Source organism: Neophocaena asiaeorientalis, unplaced genomic scaffold, assembly GCF_003031525.2.
Source record: "Neophocaena asiaeorientalis asiaeorientalis breed wild unplaced genomic scaffold, Neophocaena_asiaeorientalis_V1.1 scaffold148, whole genome shotgun sequence".
In the NCBI taxonomy this organism is placed as follows: domain Eukaryota; kingdom Metazoa; phylum Chordata; class Mammalia; order Artiodactyla; family Phocoenidae; genus Neophocaena; species Neophocaena asiaeorientalis.
Window position 1 is genome coordinate 4,427,937 of NW_020174050.1, and position 22,412 is coordinate 4,450,348.

A 22,412-nucleotide genomic window follows, 5' to 3' on the forward strand; every position below is an offset into this window, starting at 1 on the left:
ACGTCTGATGCCATAGAAGTGTTTTGCCTGATTTTGTACTCTATACTAATTAAATCATTCAGTGTGTAGATGTTTGTATCTGTTCATAGGTTTAAAATTTGTGGTATTTATGCACATAACATATAGTTAAGAGTTTATTAATTTTCAATACTACACAAAATTCCATGGTATGAATACACCACAATTTATCCATTCTACTATTTATAGGCATTTGGATGGTTTGCAGTTTGGGGCTTTTATGAATATTGCTACTTTCTAAATATTCTATTAATAAATTTGATACACATATGCGTGAATTTCCTAGGACATTTCACGGTTTTATATCCATAGTCAGTGAATTCTTAAGTATTCTTCAGCACTGCAGTCAGTACATTTACTAGGTGTACTTTACTCAAATGAGAGCTATAGTTGTAGATATTACCAAATCCTTCCCTTCTTAGTGTTCTCACTGGGCTTTGCCTGTACCTAAGATTCTTAACATGTATTCTGGTTAAGTATGCATATCCGTGTCTTTTGTTAGTTTGAGTGCTTTTCAGCTTTATTTCACTTGTGTGTCCCAGCACCTGGCACAGTACCTAAAATACAGTAAGCCAGTTGAGTGAATGGTGATAGCCATCACCATTGCCAGTGATTAACACAGCAAGTCCCTTGAGTTTTGCGAACCATTTAGCTAGGGTAAAATCCTTGCTTTAGTCTGACATCTCAGAGTCAAAGGGTCAAAGGGTCAAAGGGTTAGGAATGGGAAGTGATCACTCTGAGAAGCCCAGAACTGAGGGCTCAGAGCTGAACACGCTGTGTGGTTAGAGGGAATTGCTGTGGCTTTACAAGCCTCTTGGAGATTTCATGTGCTAACAGTAATGATTCCAAGGGATAGTCTGGGGGGCAGATATAAATAGCAGAACACAAATGAGGTAATGTGCCACTGCCAAGCTATTGCTGGGGATGTTTATAAAAAGAAAGGCATTCCCTTCTCAGCTCTCAGTGTCAACAGCCTCCTATCCTGAAGACACGCTCACCACCACTGAGAGACTGGGGAAACAGTTTGAGAGCTAGCATCATTTAAACCTCCACAGACAGAAAAGCGAGGTAAACATTTTGACTTATTTACACTCAGACTATGGAAGTGAAGAATTTTCAAGAAAATCCTGATTCAGAGCTTGCTTGGTACATACTGCCTTGTGACAGTTATCTGTCAAGTATTATTTTCCAAATCTTTTTTTTAAAGGGAAGCTTCACACAGGAGTGGCATGTTTGTACTATCTTTTGATATCTTTAGTGAAAGGAACTGCTCCTGAATAAAGATGGGGATCTGGGGCCAAAGGGAAGACTATCTTCTTTCCCCTGTGCTGTTCTTCCCCATTTTCAGATGCCATAATATGGTGATTGGTAGGATTAAAAAAAAGAGATTTCAGTTCAGTTCCAGCCATGTCAACTTTGTTGTAGGTATGTGGAAGGAACTATAAACCAGTCTTTAATTGAATCAGTTAATGGCTCTGGGATAGCTTCAGCCCTTGACGGCCTCTTACCCTCCTGTTTACCTGCTCCTGTCTCATGAACTTTGGGCATTCAGCCAATAGAATTATATAATCTTACTAGAATTGCTTCCTACCCATTTCCTTCTTATTCCTGCCTTCAGAAAGTTATGCAAGACACTTGTTTTATCCTTGGCTTCTCTTAAATGTGAATATTTGGGAGAAGCAGATTGCCTCGGATAACCTTCTGGTTTTTACCACTACTGACCTCCATCCTAGCCAAATGGACATGACTTGGTTTGCAAAGAGGATCAAAGAATGGATGATATGCGTGGATACTAACTCCTGGAGAATTCTTGGAGACTGGGATCTAGGGGACCAATTCGAAACGGTTGTTTTTTAGTTTGTGGTTTCCTATGTATGCTGAGGGGAGATTTAGAGATAGGAAGAAAAAATGACTACCAGTGACTATGGTGGGAGAGACAACATGTCTAAAAGAGAATGGAAATGGACAGATTTAATCTTGAGCAAACTGCTGAAGTTCTCTGAGCTTTGGTGTCCTCATCTGTAGAATGAGGGTGTTAGACCACCAGACAAAGTCTAATGACCCTTCCAGCCATTGGAAATTTATTAATAATCACTTCCTAACCATTATGATACCCATTCTTACCCAGAATGAAAAAATATATATAGTGTGTCATCCTGTTCTACTTCCCTAAACCTTTTCTTTAAGTCTACTAAATTGGAATTTTTTCTTTCTAATTTAGAAGAGAAAAATGAAGGCAGGACATTTTGAAATGGTCACCATGCTACTGGCACCTATGATTCTAATGGACATCTTCCAGGTAATGTTAGGAATGGGAAGCATGTGGTCACTGGAATGGGAACTCTTGATATAAGGTTGCCTGAGGCATTTGTGTGGGTTGATGATAGAAATGAGAACAGAGAGAGTAGGTAAATTAGTTTTTCACAAGTAGATCTTATCTTTTACACGCTGATATGTGTTAACTGTAGAAAATTGAAAAATTAAAATTAATCAAAAAGAGGAAAGTAAAAATCATCCACAATCTTCCACCCAGAGGGAAAGACTCAGTCTGTTGGTGTGTATTCTTCTCAGTTTTCTTCTATGTGTTTATGTTTGTAATTTACAAAAATGGATTCACACTATACATAGTATTTTTTTACCTTTTTAAGTTAATATTGTGCTACAGGTGTCTGTCCATGGCATCAGATATTCTAAAAATATGTATTATTCTTTAGATAAGATGACACTGCAATGTTTATCTACATGTTTTCCATTAAACTATATAGTGGCTATTTTCCCACATTCAGTATTCTTTCTTTTTCTGATAGAGAGTTTATGATTTTATTTTTTACGATTGAATCTTTAAACATTCTGTATCATATATATATTTTTAAATTTTATTTATTTTTGGCTGTGTTGGGTCTTCGTTGCTGTGTGCGGGCTTTCTCTAGTTGTGGGGGCTACTCTTCGTTGCGGTGCATGGGCTTCTTAGCACGGTGGCTTCTGTTGTTGCGGAGCATAGGCTCTAGGCGCACAGGCTTCAGTAGTTGTGGCACATGAGCTCAGTAGTTGTGGCTCACGGGCTCTAGAACGCGGGCTCAGTAGTTGTGGTGCACGGGCAGTTGCTCCGCGGCATGTGGGATCTTCCCGGACCAGGGCTCGAACCTGTGTCCCCTGCATTAGCAGGCAGGTTCTCAACCACTGCGCCACCAGGGAAGTCCCTATCATATTTTTATGTAAAATATGAGCCAGGTATCTCACCTGATATTGCCCGCCACATTGTTAGCTCTCACATCACTACTGAATGAGTATTCGTCCACTGATTTGAAGTACGTTCTTTAAAATGTGTTAAATTCTTAAAATTTTACCCATTTTTAAATTTAATATTCTGATATATTGTTTATAGAGTCACTATATATTCTGTTACCTGGTCTGCAGTGTGACTTTTTAAAAATTCAAGTATAATTCACATATAAAAATACACCATTTTACTTAAAAAAAATTTTTTTTTTAAATTTATTTATTTCGGCTGTGTTGGGTCTTCGTTGCTGCACATGGGCTTTCTATAGTTGCAGAGAGCGGGGGCTACTCTTTGTTGCGGTGTGCAGGCTTCTCAATGTGGTAGCTTCTCTTGTTGCAGAGCATGGGCTCTAGGCGCACGGGCTTCAGTAGTTGTGGCACACGGGCTCAGTAGTTGTGGCTTGTGGGCTCTAGAGTGCAGTCTCAGTAGTTGTGGCGCATGGGCTTAGTTGCTCTGCGGCATGTGGGATCTTCCTGGCCCAGGGATCAAATCCGTGTCCCCTGCATTGGCAGGTGGATTCTTAACCGCTGCTCCACCAGGGAAGTCCCCCAAATATACCATTTTAAAGTGTACAGTTCAGTGATTTTCATATATTCACTATGCTGTGCAACCATCACCACTATCTCATTATAGGACATTCCCATCATGCCAAAAAAGAAATCCTATAGCTGTAAGCAGTCAGTCCCAATTCCCTCTTCCCTGCATCCCCTGGGATGCACTTTGTCTCTATGGATTTGCATATTCTGGACATTTTATCTGAATGGAATCATACAATATCTGGCCTTTTGTGTGGCTTCTTTTACTTAGCATAACATTTTCAGGGTTCATCCATGTTGCAGTGTATATTAGCACATCCTTCTTTTTTATTGTTTAATAATATTCCATTGCATGGTTATGCCACATTTTTTTTTATCCATTCATTAATTGATGGACATTTGGGTTGGCCCCACTTTTTTGTTCTTATGAATGAATAGTCCTGCTACAAACTTTCATGCAAAGGTTTTTGTTTGTGGGAACATATATTTTCAGTTCTCTTGGGTATATACCCAGGAGTAGAATTGCTGGGTCATGTGACTCTATGTTTAATATTTTGAGGAAGTGCCCCAAACTTTTCCACAGTGGCTGCACCATTTTAATTACTTATACAACAGGGTATGAGGGTTCTATTTCTCTACATCCTGGCTGAGACTTGCTGTTTTCCTTTTTTTTTGGCTGTGTTGGGTCTTCGTTGCTGCGCGCAGGCTTTCTCTAGTTGCAGTGAGTGGGGGCTACTCTTTGTTGCAGTGCACAGGCTTCTCATTGTGGTGGCTTCTCTTGTTGCGGAGCACGGGCTCTAGGCACGTGAGCTTCAGTAGTTGTGGCACACAAGCTCAGTAGTTGTGATGCACAGGCTTAGTTGTTCCGAGGTATGTGGGATCTTCCCAGACCAGAGGTCGAACCTGTGTCTCGTGTCTCCTGCCTTGGCAGGCGAGTTCTTAACCACTGAGCCGCCAAGGAAGTCCCTATTTTCCTTTTTCTTCCTTATCTTTATAGCCATCCTAATGGGTGTGAGGTGGTATCTCACTGTGGTTTTGATTTGCCTTTTTAATATTCTTCTGCAACATAAATTTGATGTGTTTGTTTTATGAATGTTTCATAATTTGTTTAACCAATTTCTTTTTTTAACCATTTAGGTCATTTTTACATTTTTGTAATAAACCTTTGGTAATTGAATTTCATCCATATAGGATTTTGTTTCAATGGATAACTCAGAGGAAGAAAATATAATCAGTGTGTTCACCTAGCCTTTGTACCTGTTCCTTGTCCATTCAGTTTCCCCTGAATTGTGGTGGCATTTGTGGGCTTTTTCAGTGCTCAAGGTACTCACTATACAGAACACACAATCAGCGGTGGCCTTTGGCCAGAAAGACTTGATGTCTAAAATTAGACATGCAGAGACTAGTTAGAGGCACAGGGGGAAAGACAGGATCATATTGGATCAACCCTTGATATGGTGTGAGGAATGTGGGGTGGTGGTTTCAGGGTGTGATGTCTTATAAGATGTTGAAGTCTTGAACATAAATTAGGCGTTGGCGCCCAAGATGCACTCTGGTACATTCTGTGCTGTGGACAAAAGTGCATTTCTTGGCTAGGAGATGGCAATGATTTGATCTCATGAAGCTCAAATTCCCACTTCAAGAAAGTGACCTACAGACCCAGGAGTTCAGGGTCTCAGTGACTTCCCCAGCAGAATATTCTGTGGCTGGTAATCAAGACCGTTTCTGATGCCAACACAATTCCTACATTCGTAAAACGGTGTTGTGAATTGCCTGCCCAGCCTTTCATAAGGGTTGTTATGAGGACAAAATTAAACTCTTTTTTTAAAAAGTGCTACATAAATGTCAGTGATCTTCATCATCAGAAACACAACACTTTGGTTAAGAGAACGGACTCTGGAGCCAGATTGCCTGGGTTCAAATATCAGTTCCAAACAAGTTAATCTCTCTGTGCCTTAGTTTCCTCACCCTTAAAAAAGGAACGAATAATAGTACCTACCTACCTCACAGGGTTACCATGAAGATTAAATGAATTAGTATATATGAACACTTAGTGCTTCACATACAGAAAGCACTCTGGAGAAGTTTGTTAGGCCTTAACGATGAAGTGGGCACAGTGGGTGACTGAGGAGAAATCTAAGAAAATTTCACAAATGAATAGATGGTTTTATATAAGGACTAGGTTGATGGTAGTTGTAGGCAGTAAGATTATAAGTTTGGTCTTGGTCTTAGATTGTTTTGTTTGAAGGGTCTTTGAGCAATTCAAGTGGAGTTATTAAGTAGGCAGTTGCTATACAGATCTTGCACTTACAGGACAGGTCAGAGGTATTTAGATGATAACTGAAACTATGGGTCTTATATAATTGCCTAAGGGTAGAACTGAGAGTTGGAAAATAAGTAGCCTTGAGAAACACCAGCGTTTAATGGCCAACGAAAATATGCTAGATCTGCAAAGGAGTCTAAGAAGAAATGTTGCCTTAGTGAGAGCTACTTGGATGGAGGAATGGGGGTGGGAGACCGGATTGAAGAGGGTTGGGATATGAGTGGAAATGAAACGGAGATGGCAAAGATAGATGTCTTTTTGAAGAAATTTGACTATGAGGGGAGAAGAGAGATAGTGAGAAGGAGATAGTGTGGGATATGGAACCAAGTTATGTTCTGCTTGCTTAAGTTGGTTCCCTGCACCGCCTCTTCCTTTCCACACACACACTCACACGCTTTAAGAATCATTCACATGGAGCCTGCAACTTTAAGAGATCCTGGCTAAGTGTTTCTATAAAGTCTCCAACTGAGGTTGCAATTATATACTCTATACTTGCATATAGTTGTATATAGTCTATAGCAACTATAGCAACTATATACTCTATACAAGTATAGAGCAGTGGAAAGAGACAATGATATGGAGGGCATTACCCTTTTACTTGTAGAAACCCTTAGATGGTGTCTCTGGGCAGATGTGCTCATCCTGTGTTTTGATCCATAGGCCTGAGCACAGGGTTCTTACTTAGTTCACTTGAACTAAATATTTTGCCAGTTGCTATGCTAGGTGCTTGGAATTCAGAAGATAACTGTGATACATATCGTGCCCTTGAGGAACTTATAGTATAATACAGTCTGCCCTCCATATCCATCCATGCATGACCCCGCAGGTAGAGAGGGCCCATTGTACTGCACCTTTTTTTTTTTTTTTTTGGCTGCACCACATGGTATGCAGGATCTTAGTTCCCCAACCAGGGTTCAAACCAGCACCCCCGGTTTGTGCAAGCGCGGAGCCTTAACCACTGGACCGCCGGGGAAGGCTGTACTATGCCAGTTTTATAAGGAACTTGAGCATTTGTGGATTTTGGTGTTTGTGGGGGCTCCTGGGACCAATCCCCCATGGATACTGAGGGAAGACTGTACATATATTCCTATTACGAAATGATAAGAATAACCACAGCTCGTTGAAGGCTTGATATGTGCCTTGGGGCTAAGGCATGGGGCTAAGGACTTTGCCTATATTCATTACATCACTTAATCCTCACGACAATCCTACAATTAAGATATTATTTCCTCACGTTATCCCCATTTTTTTAGATGAAAAAAATTGAAGCTCAGAAATGTCAAGTAACTTTCCCATAAGTAATTAGTACCCAGTTAGTAACAGAAATGGAGTTTGAACCCAGATCTATCTGATTCAAAGCTAGTAGTGTTCGTTACACCACACTGCCCTGCTTCTTACGTTATGTGTGTCATTGAAAGATGCTTAGTCCTTTTCCAGTTACTTGTAACGGAAAGACAATTCAAACTAGCTCAGATAAATAGGGAATTTACTGATTCTTATGACTGAAGCAACATACCGTTTCCAGGTAAAGCTAGACTCAGGCCTTAAGTAATGTTATCAGGCCCTCTTCTCTCTCTTCACCTCTCAGCTCTGCAAACCTTCCTTTGTTGGCTTTATTTGTAGACAGGATTCTCCGTGGGACTAAATGGATAACTATTGGCTGCCACAAGCCAATATTATCCTTAGAGCTTATGGTTATAGGGAAAGAAAGCCTTATGTTTTGCTGGGAGTGCTCTGGTCTTTAAGCCTGCATCGTTGCTTATCATAGGGGCTGAAGATGCAGAATCAGTCCTAGCTGAACCACACAGACCAGGGGGAGGGGGCATCCTCAGAGCAAAAGGGGTAATGTTTGCCTTTATATATTTATCCTTCATGTAAAGCGTTTCACACAAGATATTTCAAATTCACTCAACAGTCTTGAGTGGTTGAGGAAATTAGCTAAGAATATTGTTCAAAGCCAGGACTGCCACCCACTTTCTTCAGTTTCACCCTCATTGTTCTTTCCTCTGTACCACAGGGTTCAAACGAATGAGTTGTAGGCATGGTCATTTACTCTTTCATACAAATATGTGAGAAAAGTTATCATTAGCAGTGGAAGATACTTCCTACGTAAAAAACATACCCAAAGTTGATTGTAAGCAAGGGAGAGAGTCTGGGCATGAGGGGGTGGATGCGATAAACTGAGAGAAATGATGTACACCGAATATCTTTATTTCAAGAGTATTAATGTCCTTTTCCTTTGAAGGTACAAGCTGAAATGTTAGATATGGCAGACAATGCATTTGATGACGAATACCTGAAATGCACTGACAGGATGGAACTCAAATATGTTCCCCAGCTGCTCAAGGAGGAAAAAGCAAGCCTCCAGCTCTTGGAAGATGTGTGGGAAAATGCAGAAGCCAAGTGGGAAGCTCGGAAGACTCAGCTCTTTCTCCCTATGGGTTTTAAGGATAACCATGGAATAGCCCTGATGGCATATGTTTCTGAAGCTCAAGAGCAAACTTCCTTTTACCATCTGTTCAATGAAGCTGGGAGAATGGCTGGCCAGTCTCGAAAAGATTATGTCTATGGCTTCCAGTTCAAAGCTTTTCATTTTTACCTGACGAAAGCTCTGCAGTTGCTGAGAAGACCTTGTGAGAACAGTTACAAAAACGTGGTGTATAGCGTAAGGCAGACTACTTTATTTACATTTGGAGGACTAAACCAAGTCCGATTTGGCCATTTCACCTTGGCATATTCAACCAAACCTCAAGTTGCTAATGACCAAGATGTTCTGTTAACCATCAACACGTGCTTTGGAATTGCCGTTGAAAATTTTTTTGATAAAGAAAGTGAAAGAATTATTTTAATACCCCTGAATGAGGTTTTTCATGTGTCACAGGATGGGACTGGCAATAACCTTATCCTTCAAAGCACAAACAAGACCTGCAGCCATTATGAGTGTGCATTTCTAGGTGGTAAGTGTCTCTGTTCTGTCTGTGCATGTCTGGGAAAGAAGGAGTGAGACTCTTAGGCCCAGGGAGAGGTCAGGAAGAAAATTGGGAGGTTTTAAAAGGAGACAAGACATTGGTGGTCTCTCATCTAGCTCTTTTCATACTGTTAGTTTCTTTTTTCATAATTTAATTGTATCAAAATAATACATTTACGGTATTATTGAAAGTTAAAAAACCAAAATACTAATATAAGGTAATGGTTCTCAGCTAACAGTTTTGCCCACTAGGGTCAGTTGACCGTAGCTGGAAACATTTTTAATTGTCACGACCATCTTTAGTTGCTGCTAGCATCTAGTGGGTATAGGCCAAGGAACAAAACCTGCCTGGTGGCTGTCATTCAATTGGAAGTCTGGAGGTGGGCTCTCCAGAGTTGGTACAGGGGCTCAACTACGTCATTAGTAACTCAGACTCTTTGTCCTCCACCAATTTGAGCATGTTGGTTTGTTGATTCATGTTTTCAGTGTGACTGTTGGCAGCTGTAGGCGTCAATCCATGTTCAAGACAAAAAGAAAGGATAGGAGGATGGCAGCCAAATCTGCCTGTTTAATCAGGAGGGTAAAAGCTTTCCGAGAAATTCCGAGTAGACTTCTGATTGCATATCATCGACCAGAACAGCTACTTGATCGTCTGTAACTACAAGAAAATCTTGCACAGAGGGTAATTAGCTTTTCCAGACTCTGTCGTGTAGGGAGGCAGGGGAGAAGGGAATTAGAAGAATCTGATCACCACCACCCTCCTCAACATTTGTGCCTTTCCCCTTCCCATTCTCCCAGTGTAGTAAAGACTGGTACCGTTTTGTTTTGAAGTACTACTTTTACCTCAGAGTTATTAGTTGTATGATTTTCTGTTTCCTTAGCTTTTTATATCCCATCAATAATTCACCCCCTGAATCCTTAGAAATATAAATCTCCTCTTAATACATTTAGGTATATCAGATACTCTCTCTTTCTTTTTCTGGATATACTCCTGGATTCCATCATCTTGCTTTATGAAAATATCCTGAAATCTCTCCTCACTACTATTCTGAGACTTTCTTTTGCTTCTCCCCTATGAGGAATCCCTTATATCTTGGATTTCCTTCTCTTTCTTGAATTACTCCTTTGTTTGGAAGGGGTAGGGATTCTTCAGAAGTTTTCTGAGAAAAGAGATATTGAGGCAAATTTTCTGAGACTTTGTATACCTGAAAAATCTATCTTTGAGACCTTGAATAATAGTTTGTAGATTTGTATTTTTGTCTTGGAAATTATTTTCCTTGGAATTTTGGAGATGTTCCTTCATTGTCTTTTAGTTTCTGATGCTGCTGTTAAAAAGTGTGAAGCCATTCTAATTGCTAAAACTTTGAATGAGACTTGTTTTGCCCTCTGGGAGGTTTTAGGATATTTTCTTTATCACCAGCGTTCTGAAATTTTATGGTATTGTGCTTTGGGGTATATGAGTAAAGGGTTAACAAAACCCTTTCTCCTTCCTCTTATGAAAATGGCCTCTTGTTGATCTTCTTCTAGCACTATTTCTCTGTAATCTCCTAAAGGTGGAATGACAACTGTATAACCATACAACACTGCCTAATGGTAAACATAACCGTTGACCGTTACAGTGCCTCTGAGCTGCGGGGTTGTGAATGAAGTATAAATACCTGGAGGGAAGCCATAGCTTTGGGCATTTCTGAATGTGGTGTGACATACTGAGGTATTCTTCTTGCTGAGTCCTGGAGTACTCATGGCGTGATTGATATGAGATGTTGTCTTCTGTGTGTGGCATGAGGCTACTAAGCTAGGATAGTTCTTGCACCCACCTGTGTAACCTTGTTTTCTTGTATTTGAGATGTCATTCTGGGGAGTGAAGGACAGCCCTGGACTGCTGTGAGGACTTGCATTGAAGGTGTATCACTGATGCTACCCTTTAATAGGCATGCTGTGTTCCCTGCCTTTCGTGCTTCTGCAAAACTGAGTAAACTGGTGAGGGGATGCCTTTTGGGGTCTTATGAGTATGATTGTCTAGGTGAACCCCAAACTATAGCTGCTGGTCAAACAGAGCGAGTATTGAAGTAGGGCCTTGGAAGTGGGATAGACTTTTAGACCTTGACTCAAATGTGCCAGTGCATTATGAGATAAAAAAGAACAGGTAGGGAAGTGCTGATGAGATTATACCTGTGAGATGGAGTGGGGAGGGGAGCTGGTCCACTTTTGATTTAATGGCAGAAGCTATGTGGCCATTGAGATCCCTGGGGCACAAAATTTAAGGACGTCTTCATGCTTAGGGTCATATACTTGCACAGCCTGCGCCTGCGTGATCCTAAGAGCAAGTGCCTCCTTAAATTTTGCGCTCTAAACACATCATTTGCCTCACCTTAGTCCTGGCCCTGAGTTGGAAGTTAGACCAACTGTTCTCCTTGAGGGGGCAGATGAAGACTGAAGCGAGCAAGTTTATGTTGAGAGGAAGAGTGCCCATTTCCCTCGCCCAGCCATACACCGGACCTGACCAAAAACGAAGCCAGTTGGAGCCAGTTCATACCAGCTTACGGGAGCTGACTGTGGGCATATATCTCTTGGCAATTCCTCATACATCACGATGGCTTGAAATTGGCCGTGGATGAGAGTTATACCATGGACATCAGCAAACCCTACAAGTCAGAACCCCCGTTCTCCACCCCAGAACCTGTCCAATTTTACCAGCACATTATAGCCAGAAACCCAGTTGCAGCCGGGCTGACAAAATGATACCACTTTTGGTGCTTCTAATGCACTCAGCCAAATGCTATTTCTGGAGCCATTGGTTCTGCAGAAACCCTGGCTACGGTAGCTGCAGTAGGCCAGATCCGTCACTCGTGTCTGGTTGATGAACAGAGGTGGGCAGTGGAGCCCACAGAGTTCACGTTTGTGAGTAGCATTACGATAAACAAAAGGGGTGGAGCCGCTGGGTTGATTCAGAATAAGCCAAGTCTCAGACCTACATGGGGAAGTGTGTTATGAGCCCCGTGTGAGGAAAGGGGAGGAGAGTGGGCAAACTTCTGCGGGCCTGCCCAGAAAGGCAGGCAGAGGCTACACAGCAGGTTAATGTTCAAACCAGCCACAAGGGAAAACCTCCGTGGGGGCTCACCTGTGCTATTTGTTTGGAGAGCTCTGGCAAAGTCAGGCCCCTGCACTTGATTGTGTTGCTTTACCTCTAAGCTGGAGTCTGACCAGTGTCCTCTGCTGCCATCTGGAGGTAACTAATGGGAACTCAGGATCAAAAACACCCTGAAGGGATCATTAAGGCTAGGCTGTTTGAAACACTATGAAGGATAATAACCAGGGGTTTTCAAAGCTCAAGCCAGGAGGATATAATCAGAACCTTGTTCCACTGTGACTGACTATACCTCTGGATGTAAAAAGGCAGCATTTATGAAAGTGATTAAAAAATTATACTGTGCTAACGCAGTCCTGTGCTGTTACTTTAAACTTGCTTGTGATTTTCAAGATAAAAATGTATGTGGGCCTTACCAGCTAAAGAAAATAGTTCAGCTGGTTAGGAAGTGGAGAGGATAATTCCTGGTGGTCAAAGATACTCGTATTAATCCAAGATAACGGGAGTAAGTAAATGGTAACAAAACCCTTGATCTGTCCTAATGGGAAAATTACCGCAGGTTAACCTTCTTTTATACTGTTTTTCTAGAAAACTTGATAAAAGTAGAATGTCAGCTGTGTAATCAGGCTACATTCCTCATCGTTTAAAATGACCCCATCTGAAAACTGCACTTGGATTGGGAGGACTATAGATGAATTATAAATACCTGGTAGGAAGCCATAGCTTTGAGATTTCATGCACCTTACAGTGTAGATATAATATGATTTATTGGAAGAAAACTTATAAGCAGAGATATAGTAGAGTATACCTCATCCCCTGAACTCTCATTATTTTACTGAACAGGCTGGTCATAGATCATCTGATATTTTGGACAGTATTTCCTTAGAGAGGGACCAGACGGTATATATGTAAATATATTTTACATATTAATAGAGTCATGGGGGCAGGGAATATCAGTGTTCCCTGACTGCAGAAGTAATCTTGTTAGAAAGGAAGAGCCCCTGAACTCCAGTGGCTGGTGTCAGTCTGTTTTGTTGAGCTTGCTCAGACCTGTTGAGGCAACCCTCTGCTAAGCCATCAAAAGGGGGAAAGAAGATGAACCTACAGAGCTATCCAGATTTACTTTTTATAAATCCACCCCTAGCACTTGAGGGTTCATCAAATATAAGTACCTTCATTCGTTCTGATGGACACTCTTTTAGCCTTCCTTGGGAGTAGCGGTTTCTGTGTTGTTGTCTGGGATTGGGGATTCAACAAGATTCCGTATAGATAAACCAGATAGGAAGATAGATATCACATATCTATCACCTCGAGAAATTCACATTATGAATCAATGCCTAGAACATTTGGAAGGCTGTTCAGACTGTTTATTCCATATTTATAGGAAAAGGGAGAACTTTTCCTATAAAGGGAGAACTCTTCATTACCAACCCCTTCCAGACTTTCACCCACCAGACTTGTTCATGCTGACTGTATCAGTCAAGGTTTCCAACCAGAGAAACAGAATCAGTTGTAAGGAATTGGCTTACATTATTGTATGGGCTAGCAAGACAAGTCTGAAATCCATAGGTCAGGCTGTCAGGAAGGGCAGGCTGGAATTCTTGGGTATGAACTGAAGCTCTGCCCACAGGCAGAATTTCTTCTTTTGGGAAGCCTAAGTGCTTAAGGCCTTTCTATTCATTGTGTCAGGCCCACCAGATTATCTTGGATAATCTCCCTTATATAAAGGTAACTGATTATAGATTTTAATCCCATCTACAAAATACCTTCAAGGCAACAACTTAGATTAATGTTTGATTGAATAACTAGGGACTGTATCCTAGACAAGTTGATACATAAAACTGACCCTCACACCTGTATTAGTTATCCATCACTGCATAACAAATTACTCCAAAATTTAGTGGCTAAAAACAACATTTATTGTCTCATAGTTGCTGTGTCAGGAATCTGGGTTCAGTGTACCTGGGTCTTTTGACTCGGGATCTCTCACAAGGCTGCAGTCATCATAATACTTGACTGGGAAAGATGTACTTCCCAGCTCACTCACATGGTTGATGGCAGGATTCAGTTCCTAGTGGGTTGTTGACTAAGGCCTTATTTCTTCATGAGCTGTTGGCTGGAGGCCTCCCTTGTTCCTAACTACATAGGCCTCTCCATAGACTGTCACAGCATGGCAGCTGTCTTTTCAGGTGTGAAGTCTTACAGGTAAGGCCCCCATTGAGCCAATAGTTTGGATAAAGTAGTAGGTGAGGCTTTGTTCTGTCTAATGCAGAGGTTCTCAGACTTTCTTGGTTCATGGTGTCCTTAGTGTTGTCATAATTTTTTCAGTGTCCCTAGGCTAAAATAAATGCCTAAAAATTCCATTTATTAAGTAAACTCAAACAACTCAATAAATATTTATGTCCTAATATCTTAGTAGCTGTTTTTTAAGAAGTAATATATATAAAAAGTTTTAAGAACTATTATTTCATTTTTAACCACAGTGACTTGCTAATGGGATATATGTGCCTATTGGACACTGACTGCACAGCTTCTCAAACCTTGGTGTCAGATTAGATACCACCTTATTTCCTGATCCACATTGATTTTTCACATATACTTGCTTTTTTTCACAACAATTGCTAAAAACCCAGCTTTGCAAATATGTGATGTTATCGAATAGAATGTAACATAACTTTGAAACTGTGTTCTAACTAAAGCTAGTAGTTCATGCAGGGTCTGAAAGATATCAACTCGGGCTGTGTTTGTCTTGAAATTTTAAAATATCCCTTGGTACCCCTGTGAATTTGCTAGAGCGTGCAGGGACACCTCTACCACTGTTTGGAAACTGCAGGTCTAATGGATGGGCAGCCATTTATTTGCGGAAGTGGCTAAGGCTTTAGGAGCCAGGTTTGGCCCTTAACTGGAGGTAAAATTTCCATGTGACAATGGAACTTTTGGGAGTTTGTCCTACTTCATGGGAATTTAGTTCAAAGAGAACCCATGGCACAATAAGATATTAGGTTGGAGAATCATGACTTTTTTTTTTTTTGCGGTACGCGGGCCTCTCACTGCTGTGGCCTCTCCCGTTGCGGAGCACAGGCTCCGGACGCACAGACTCAGCGGCCATGGCTCACGGGCCCAGCCGCTCCGCGGCATGTGGGATCTTCCCTGACCGGGGCACGAACCCGTGTCCCCTGCATCGGCAGGTGGACTCTCAACCACTGCGCCACCAGGGAAGCCCCCTGACTTTTCTTTTAGTGAGACAGTCTGTCTCATTAGGCCCAGTAACAGGCTAGCAGTAGCAGGGCCTACAAAGGGAGGAGTCCTTGTGTCCAAAAGTGCAGGGGCCAACAAATACTGCTGTAGTCTTGTTGCCAAAAATTCCAATCAGCTATGAGTTTGGTCACAGACATCTGTAATTTCTTGAGATCTGAAGGAGATAGGAACTCCTGGGAGGGCTTTATTTACTGTTGTCTGAACTGCTTCCAAGGCTTCTTACTGTAGAGCTCCCTGTTAAAATAACAACTTAAAAGGTTTTCCAGTGTGGCTAGTAGGAATAGTCACTATTCTTCATCCTTTGAGTTCTTTCCCTGGCCTTGGGTAGTTTCCTTAGACAAGTATAAACTGATCAGTACTTTGTTGAGTACTGGAAACCCTTTGAAGATCTCTGGGTTTCTCTTTGCAGCTCCTTTCTCTTTAGTACTCTGTAAAAACCAAACTATCCTGGTATTTTTCGTTGTGGAAAAAGTTTAAACTGCTTAATAGTTATAATACCATGTGAGTTTTCTGTTTGTTCTTGAGTTATTTTTGATAAGTTACATTTTTCTAGGAATTGTCCATTTGTTTTATATTTCAAATTTATTGGCATAAAGCTAGTCACAGTAATCTCATGTCTTTTTACACCTGCTGAATCCATGGTTATATTCCCTTTTTCAATCCCTCTATATATTTGTGTCTTCTCCCGTTTATTTCTGGATCAATCTCTTACCCATTTTTAACCCTCCTCCTTTTTTTTTATTGAAGTATAGTTGATTTACAATATTGTGTTAGGTTCAGGTGTACAGCAAAGTGATTCAGTTATATATATATTTTTTTTCAGATTATTTTCCATTATAGGTTATACAGGATATAGTTCCTCATGTCATACAGTAAATCCTTATTGGTAATTATTTTATATATAGTAGTTTGTATCTGTTAATCGCATATTCCTAATTTATCCCTACCCCCTCCTCCCTTTCCCCTTTGGTAACCATAAGTTTGTTTTCTGTGTCTATGAATCTGTTTGTTTTGTATATAGATTCATTTGTATTATTTTTTAGTTTCTACATATAAGAGATATTATATAATATTTGTATTTCTCTGTTTGACTTACTTCACTTAGTATGATGTTCTCTAGGTCCATCCATGTTGTCGCAAATGACAACATTTCATTCTTTTTTATGGCTGAGTATATTCCATTGTGTTTATACATATACGTACACAATGGAATATTATATATATAATATATTATAATGCATATATGTGGTATATAGATATATATACCACATCTTCTTAAGCCAGTCATCTATTGATGGGCAGTTAGGTTGTTTCCATGTCTTGACTATTCTAAGTAGTGCTGCTATGAACATTGAGGTGCATGTATCTTTTTGAATTAGGTTTTTCATCTTTTCTGGATATATGCTCAGGAGTGGGATTGCTGGATCATATGGTAGCTCTATTTTTAGTTTCTTAAGGAACCTCCATGCTGTTTTCCATAGTGGCTGCACCAATTTACATTCCCACCAGCAGTGTAGGAGGGTTTCCTTTTCTCTACACTCTCTCCAGCATTTATTGTTTTCAGACTTTTTGATGATAGACATTCTGATAGGTGTGAGGTGATACCTCATTGTAGTTTTGATTTATTTGTCTCTAATAATTATGATATTGAGCATCTTTTCATGTGCCTGTTGGCCATCTGTATGTCTTCTTTGGAAAAATATCTATTCAAGTTTTCTTTCTATTTTTTGTTTGGATTGTTTGGTTTTTTGCTGTTGAGTTGTATGAGCTGTTTGTATATTTTGGATATTAACTCCTGTCAGTTGCATTCCATAGGTTGTCTTTTTTTGTTGTTGATTGTTTCCTTTGCTGTGCAAAAGCTTTTATGTTTGTTTAGGTCCCATTTGCTTATTTTTGCTTTAATTTTTTCTTTTTTTTTTGCCTTGGGAGACTGATCTAAGAAAATACTGCTACAATTTATGTCAGAGAATGTTTTGCCTGTGTTCTCTTCTAGGAATTTTAGTCTTATATTTAGGTCTTTAAACCATTTGAGTTTATTTTTGTATATGCTGTGGCAGAGTGTTCTAATTTCATTGATTTTTATGTAGCTATCGAGCTTTCCCAACACCACTTGTTGAAGAGACTGTCTTTTCTCCATTGTATGTTCTTGCCTCCTTTGTTGTAGATTAATTGACTATAGATGTGTTGGTTTATTTCTGGACTCTCTGTTCTGTTCCATTGATCTATTTGTTTTTGTGCCAATTCCACGCTATTTTGATTACTGTAGCTTTGTAGTATTGTCTGAAATCTTGGGAGGGTTATGCCTCCAGCTTTATTCTTTTTCCTCAGGATTGCTTTGGCAATTCTGGGTCTTCCATGGTTCCATATAAATTTTAGGATTATTAGTTCTAGTATTGTGAAAATGGAATGGATATTTTGATAGGGATTACATTAACCTGTAGATTGCTTCGGGTAGTATGACCATTTTAATAATATTAATTTTTCTAATCCAAGAGCATGGGATACCTTTCCATTTCTTTAAATCATCTTCAGTCTCTTTATCAGTGTTTTATAGTTTTCAATGGATAGGTCTTTCACCTCCTGGCTTAAAAGTTTTTTCCAATTTTTTTTGACATGATTTTAAATGGGATTTTTTTTTCTTTTACTTTCTGATAATTCATTGTTAGTGTAAAGAAATACAACAGATTTCTGTATATCGATCTTATATCCTGCTACCTTGCTGAGTTCATTTATTAGTTCTAATAGTTTTTGTGTGGAGTCTTTAGAGTTCTCTATATAGAGTATCATGTCATCTGCAAATAGTGACAGTTTTACCTCTTCCCTTCAAATTTGGATACCTTTTGTTTTTCTTGTCTGATTGCTGTGGCTAGGATTTCTAATACTGTGTTGAATAGAAGTGGTGAGGGTGAGCATCCTTGTCTTATTTCTGAATTTAGCAGGAAGGCTTTCAGCTTTTTCTGTTGAGTATGATGTTGGCTGTGGGTTTGTTGTAAATGGCTTTTATTGTGTTGAGTTATGTTCCCTCTATACCCACTTTGGTGAGAGTTTTTATCTTGAATCGATGTTGAATTTTATCAAATGCTTTTTCTGTGTCTATTGAGATGGTCATGTGGTTTTGTCTTTTCTTTTGTTGATGTGGTGTATCGTATTGATTGATTTACTTATTTGAACCATCCTTGTGACCCTGGAATGAATCCAACTTAAACATTCTGCATGACACTTTTTAGGTATTGTTAGATTAGGTTTGCTAATATTTTGTTGAGGATTTTTGATCTATATTCATCAAAGATATTGGCCTGTAATTTTCATGTTTTGTAGTGCTTTTGTCTGGTTTTGGTATCAGGGTGATGGTGGCTTCATAAGAATTTGGGACCATTCCCTCCTCTTCAGTCTCTTGGAATAGTTTGAGAAGGATAGGTATAAGTTGTTCTTTATATGTTTGGTAGAATTCCCCATTGAAGCCGTCCATTCCTAGACTTTTGTTTGCAGGGAATTTTTAAATTATGGATTTTATTTCACTTCTAATGATTGGTTTGTTCAAATTATCTGTTTCTTTTTGACTCAATTTTGGCAGGCTATATGTTTCTAGAAACTTTTCCATTTCTTCTAAGTTGTCCAATTTGTTGGCATATAACTGTTCATAGTATTCTCTTCTGATTTTTTGTATTTCTGCACTATTGGTTGTTATTTCTCCTCTTTCATTTATTTTGTTTATTTGGGTCCTCTTTCTTTTCTTCTTGGTGAGCCTGGCTAGAGGTTTGTCAATTTTGTTTATCTTTTAAAAAAACCAACTCTTGGTTTTATTGATCTTTTCTATTGTTTTTTATCTCTATTTTTATTTAGTTCCTCTCTGATCTTTATTATTTCCTTCCTTCTGCTGACTTTGGGTTTTGTTTGGTCTTTTTCTAATTCTTTTAGGTGACAGTTTGTTTATTTGAGACTTGTTTCTTAAGGAAGGCCTGTATTGCTGTTACCTTCTCTCTTAGAACTGCTTTTGCTATATCCCATAGATTTTGTAAGGCTGTATTTTCATTGTCATTTGTTTCAAGGTGTTCTCTGATTTCCTCTTTGAATTCATCATCAACCCATTGTTTTTTTTAGTAGCATGTTGTTTAGTCTCCATGTGATTTGTTTCTACCTTTTTTTTCTTTTCGTGGTTGATTTCTAGTTTCATACTGTGGTGGTCAGAAAAGATGCTTGAAATAATTTCTATCCTCTTAAAATTGTTGAGGCTTGTTTTGTGTCCTAGTATGTGGTCTGTTCTAGAGAATGGTCCATGCACCCTTGAAAAGAATGTGCATTCTGGGTTTTTTGGATGTAATGTCCTGTAGATATCAATTAAATCCAACTGGTCTATTGTGTCATTTAGAATCTTTGTTGCCTTGTTAATTTCACCTGGAATATCTGTCTATTGACGTCAGTAGAGTGTTAAAGTCTCTTACTATTACTGTATTCCTGTCAGTTTCTCCTTCTATGTCTGTTCGTATTTGTTTTATATATCTAGGTGCTTCTATACTGGGTGAATATGTTAATGAGTGTAATATCCTCTTCTTGTATTGATCCCTTTATCATTATATAGTGTCCTTCTTTGCTTTTCCTTATGGACTTTGTTTTAGTCTGTATTGTCTGATATGGATATTGCTACCCCCACTTTCTTGTTGTTTTCATTTGCATGAAATACCTTTTTCCATCCCCTCACTTTCAATCTACGTATGTCTTTTGTCCTAAAGTGAGTCTCTTGTAAGCAGCATGTTGTAGGTTCTTTTTCTTTTTTTAATCTGCCATTCTGTGTCTTTTGATTGGAGCATTTAGTCCATTGACATTTAAAGTAATTATTGACAAATATATGTTTATTGCCATTTTAAACCTTGTTTTCAAGGTGATTTTGTAGTTCTTCCTTGTTCATTTCTTCTTTTTGTTTTTCTTTTTGTGGTTTTCTTTTGTATTATGCTTGAATTGCTTTCTTTTTGTTTTTGGTGAATCTATCATATGGTTTTGACTTGTGGTTACCCTTGTTTTCAAGTATGTTAACCCATAACTACTTGCTTTAGACTGGTAGTCATATAAGTTCAAACACATTCTAAAAGATCTACAATTTTAATCCCCTCCCCCATATTTCATGATTTTGATGTCCTGTTTTACATCTTAATGTTTATGTTTTTGCTGTTAATTGTAGTTATAAACACTTTTTCAAAAATTTTCTGATCTTTTTAAATCTGTGTACTGGCTTATTTAAGTGGTCTTCAATCCTTTTATACATTTGCCATTCCTATTGTGACTTTCCCTTTCTTATAGATTCTTGATTCTTTTCTATTTAAAGAAGACCTTTCAATATTTATTTTAGGTTAGGTTTAGTATTGCTGTATTCTTTCAGTTTTTGCTTGTCTGAGACATCCTTTATCTCTTCTTCTAGCCTAAAGGATAGTCTTGCTGGGTAGAGTATCCTAGGTTGCAGATTTTTCCCTTTCATGACTTTGTTTGACAGTGTTTCTGCAGAGAAATTAGCTAAGAGCTTTATGGGGGTTCCTTTGTAACTGACTCTGTTTCTCTTTTGCTGCCTTTAGATTCCTCTCTTTATCTTGAACTTTTCCCATTTTAATTATAATATATCTTGGTGTTGATCTGTTTAGGTTCATCTTATTTGGGACCCTCTATGCTTCCTGTACCTAGATATCTGTTTCCTTCTTTAGGTTTGGGAAGGTTTCAGCCATAATTTCTTCAAATATATATATATATATTTTGGCCTTGCCATGCAGCTTGTGGGACCTTAAGTTTGGCACGTTTTATATCATCCCATAGACCTCGTATATTGCTTTCATTTTTTTTTTTTATTTGTCTTTCTGTCTTTTGTTTTGATTGGGTGATTTCCATTATTCTATCTTCCAGATCACTTATTCGTTCTTCTACATTATTTAGTATGCTATTCATTGCTTCTAGATTGGTTTCTATCTTGGTAATTGAGTTGTTTTTGATTGGCTCCTCTATATAGTTTCTAATTCCTTGTTATAGTGATTCTGCATTTCTATCAATAATCGTTCTTAATTCATTTAGCATTTTTACTACCTCCTTTTTGAACTCAGGGTCAAGCAGAGTGGAGAGGTCTGTTTCATTGTTTGTTCTTTCAGAGGATTTCTCTCGTTTTTTAATTTATTTAAAAATTTTTATAACTTTAAAAAAATTATTTATTTAATTTATTTATTGTTGGCTTCATTGGGTCTTCATTGCTGCACGCAGGCTTTCTCTAGTTGCAGTGAGCAGGGCCTACTCTTTGTTGCAGTGTGTGGGCTTCTCATTGTGGTGGCTTCTCTTGTTGCTGAGCATGGGCTCTAGGTGCGTGGGCTTCAGTAGTAGTGGCGCGCTGGCTCAGTAATTGTGGTTCGTGGGTTCTAGAGCGCAGGCTAAGTAGTTGTGGTGCACGGACTTAGTTGCTCCGCCGCATGTGGGATCTTCCTGGACCAGGGCTCGAACCTGTGTCCCCTGCGTTGGCAGGTGGATTCTTAACTGCTGTGCCACCAGGGAAGCCCCTCTCTTGTTCTTTTAACTGGGACCAGTTCCTGTGCTTTTTAAATTTTACTTAAATTTATGTCTCTATAAATTTAGGAGAAACAGTTATCTACTGTGGTCTTGAAGGGCTGGTTTTTATGTGGGAGCATTCCCGAGTAGACTGTATGAGTCCAATAACTTTGGTGCAATGGCTGCTTTTGGTATGGATGCTAGCCACATCTTTCCTCAGAGCGTTATCCCCTTGATAGGGCATGTGATTGGTGTTGTGGTGACCAGAGCCTGCACTGGATTTGGGTGGGGCCTCGTCTTTGCTCCATGGAGTCCCATCCCTTTCTTGCCTAGTACTAGGCTGGTGCTGGGGGCTGGGGTGTTGTGACTGCAGGAATCGAGGTGATTGTGTTGCCACCTGGGACTGGGGCTGCCTCTATGGTAGGGCT

The 22,412-nt window shown here is 39.4% G+C and overlaps 1 protein-coding gene across 1 annotated transcript in view; it reads left to right on the top strand.

Annotated features, from left to right (window-relative positions):
- The first annotated feature begins 2,248 nt into the window (after positions 1-2,248).
- ART3 (ADP-ribosyltransferase 3 (inactive)) overlaps positions 2,249-22,412 on the top strand; it is a 35,455-nt gene continuing 15,291 nt past the window's right edge. The window contains exons 1-2 of the mRNA XM_024754162.1: positions 2,249-2,317; positions 8,403-9,114. Coding sequence (XP_024609930.1) covers positions 2,249-2,317; positions 8,403-9,114 — 781 coding nt within the window. The remainder of the gene's footprint in view (positions 2,318-8,402; positions 9,115-22,412) is intronic.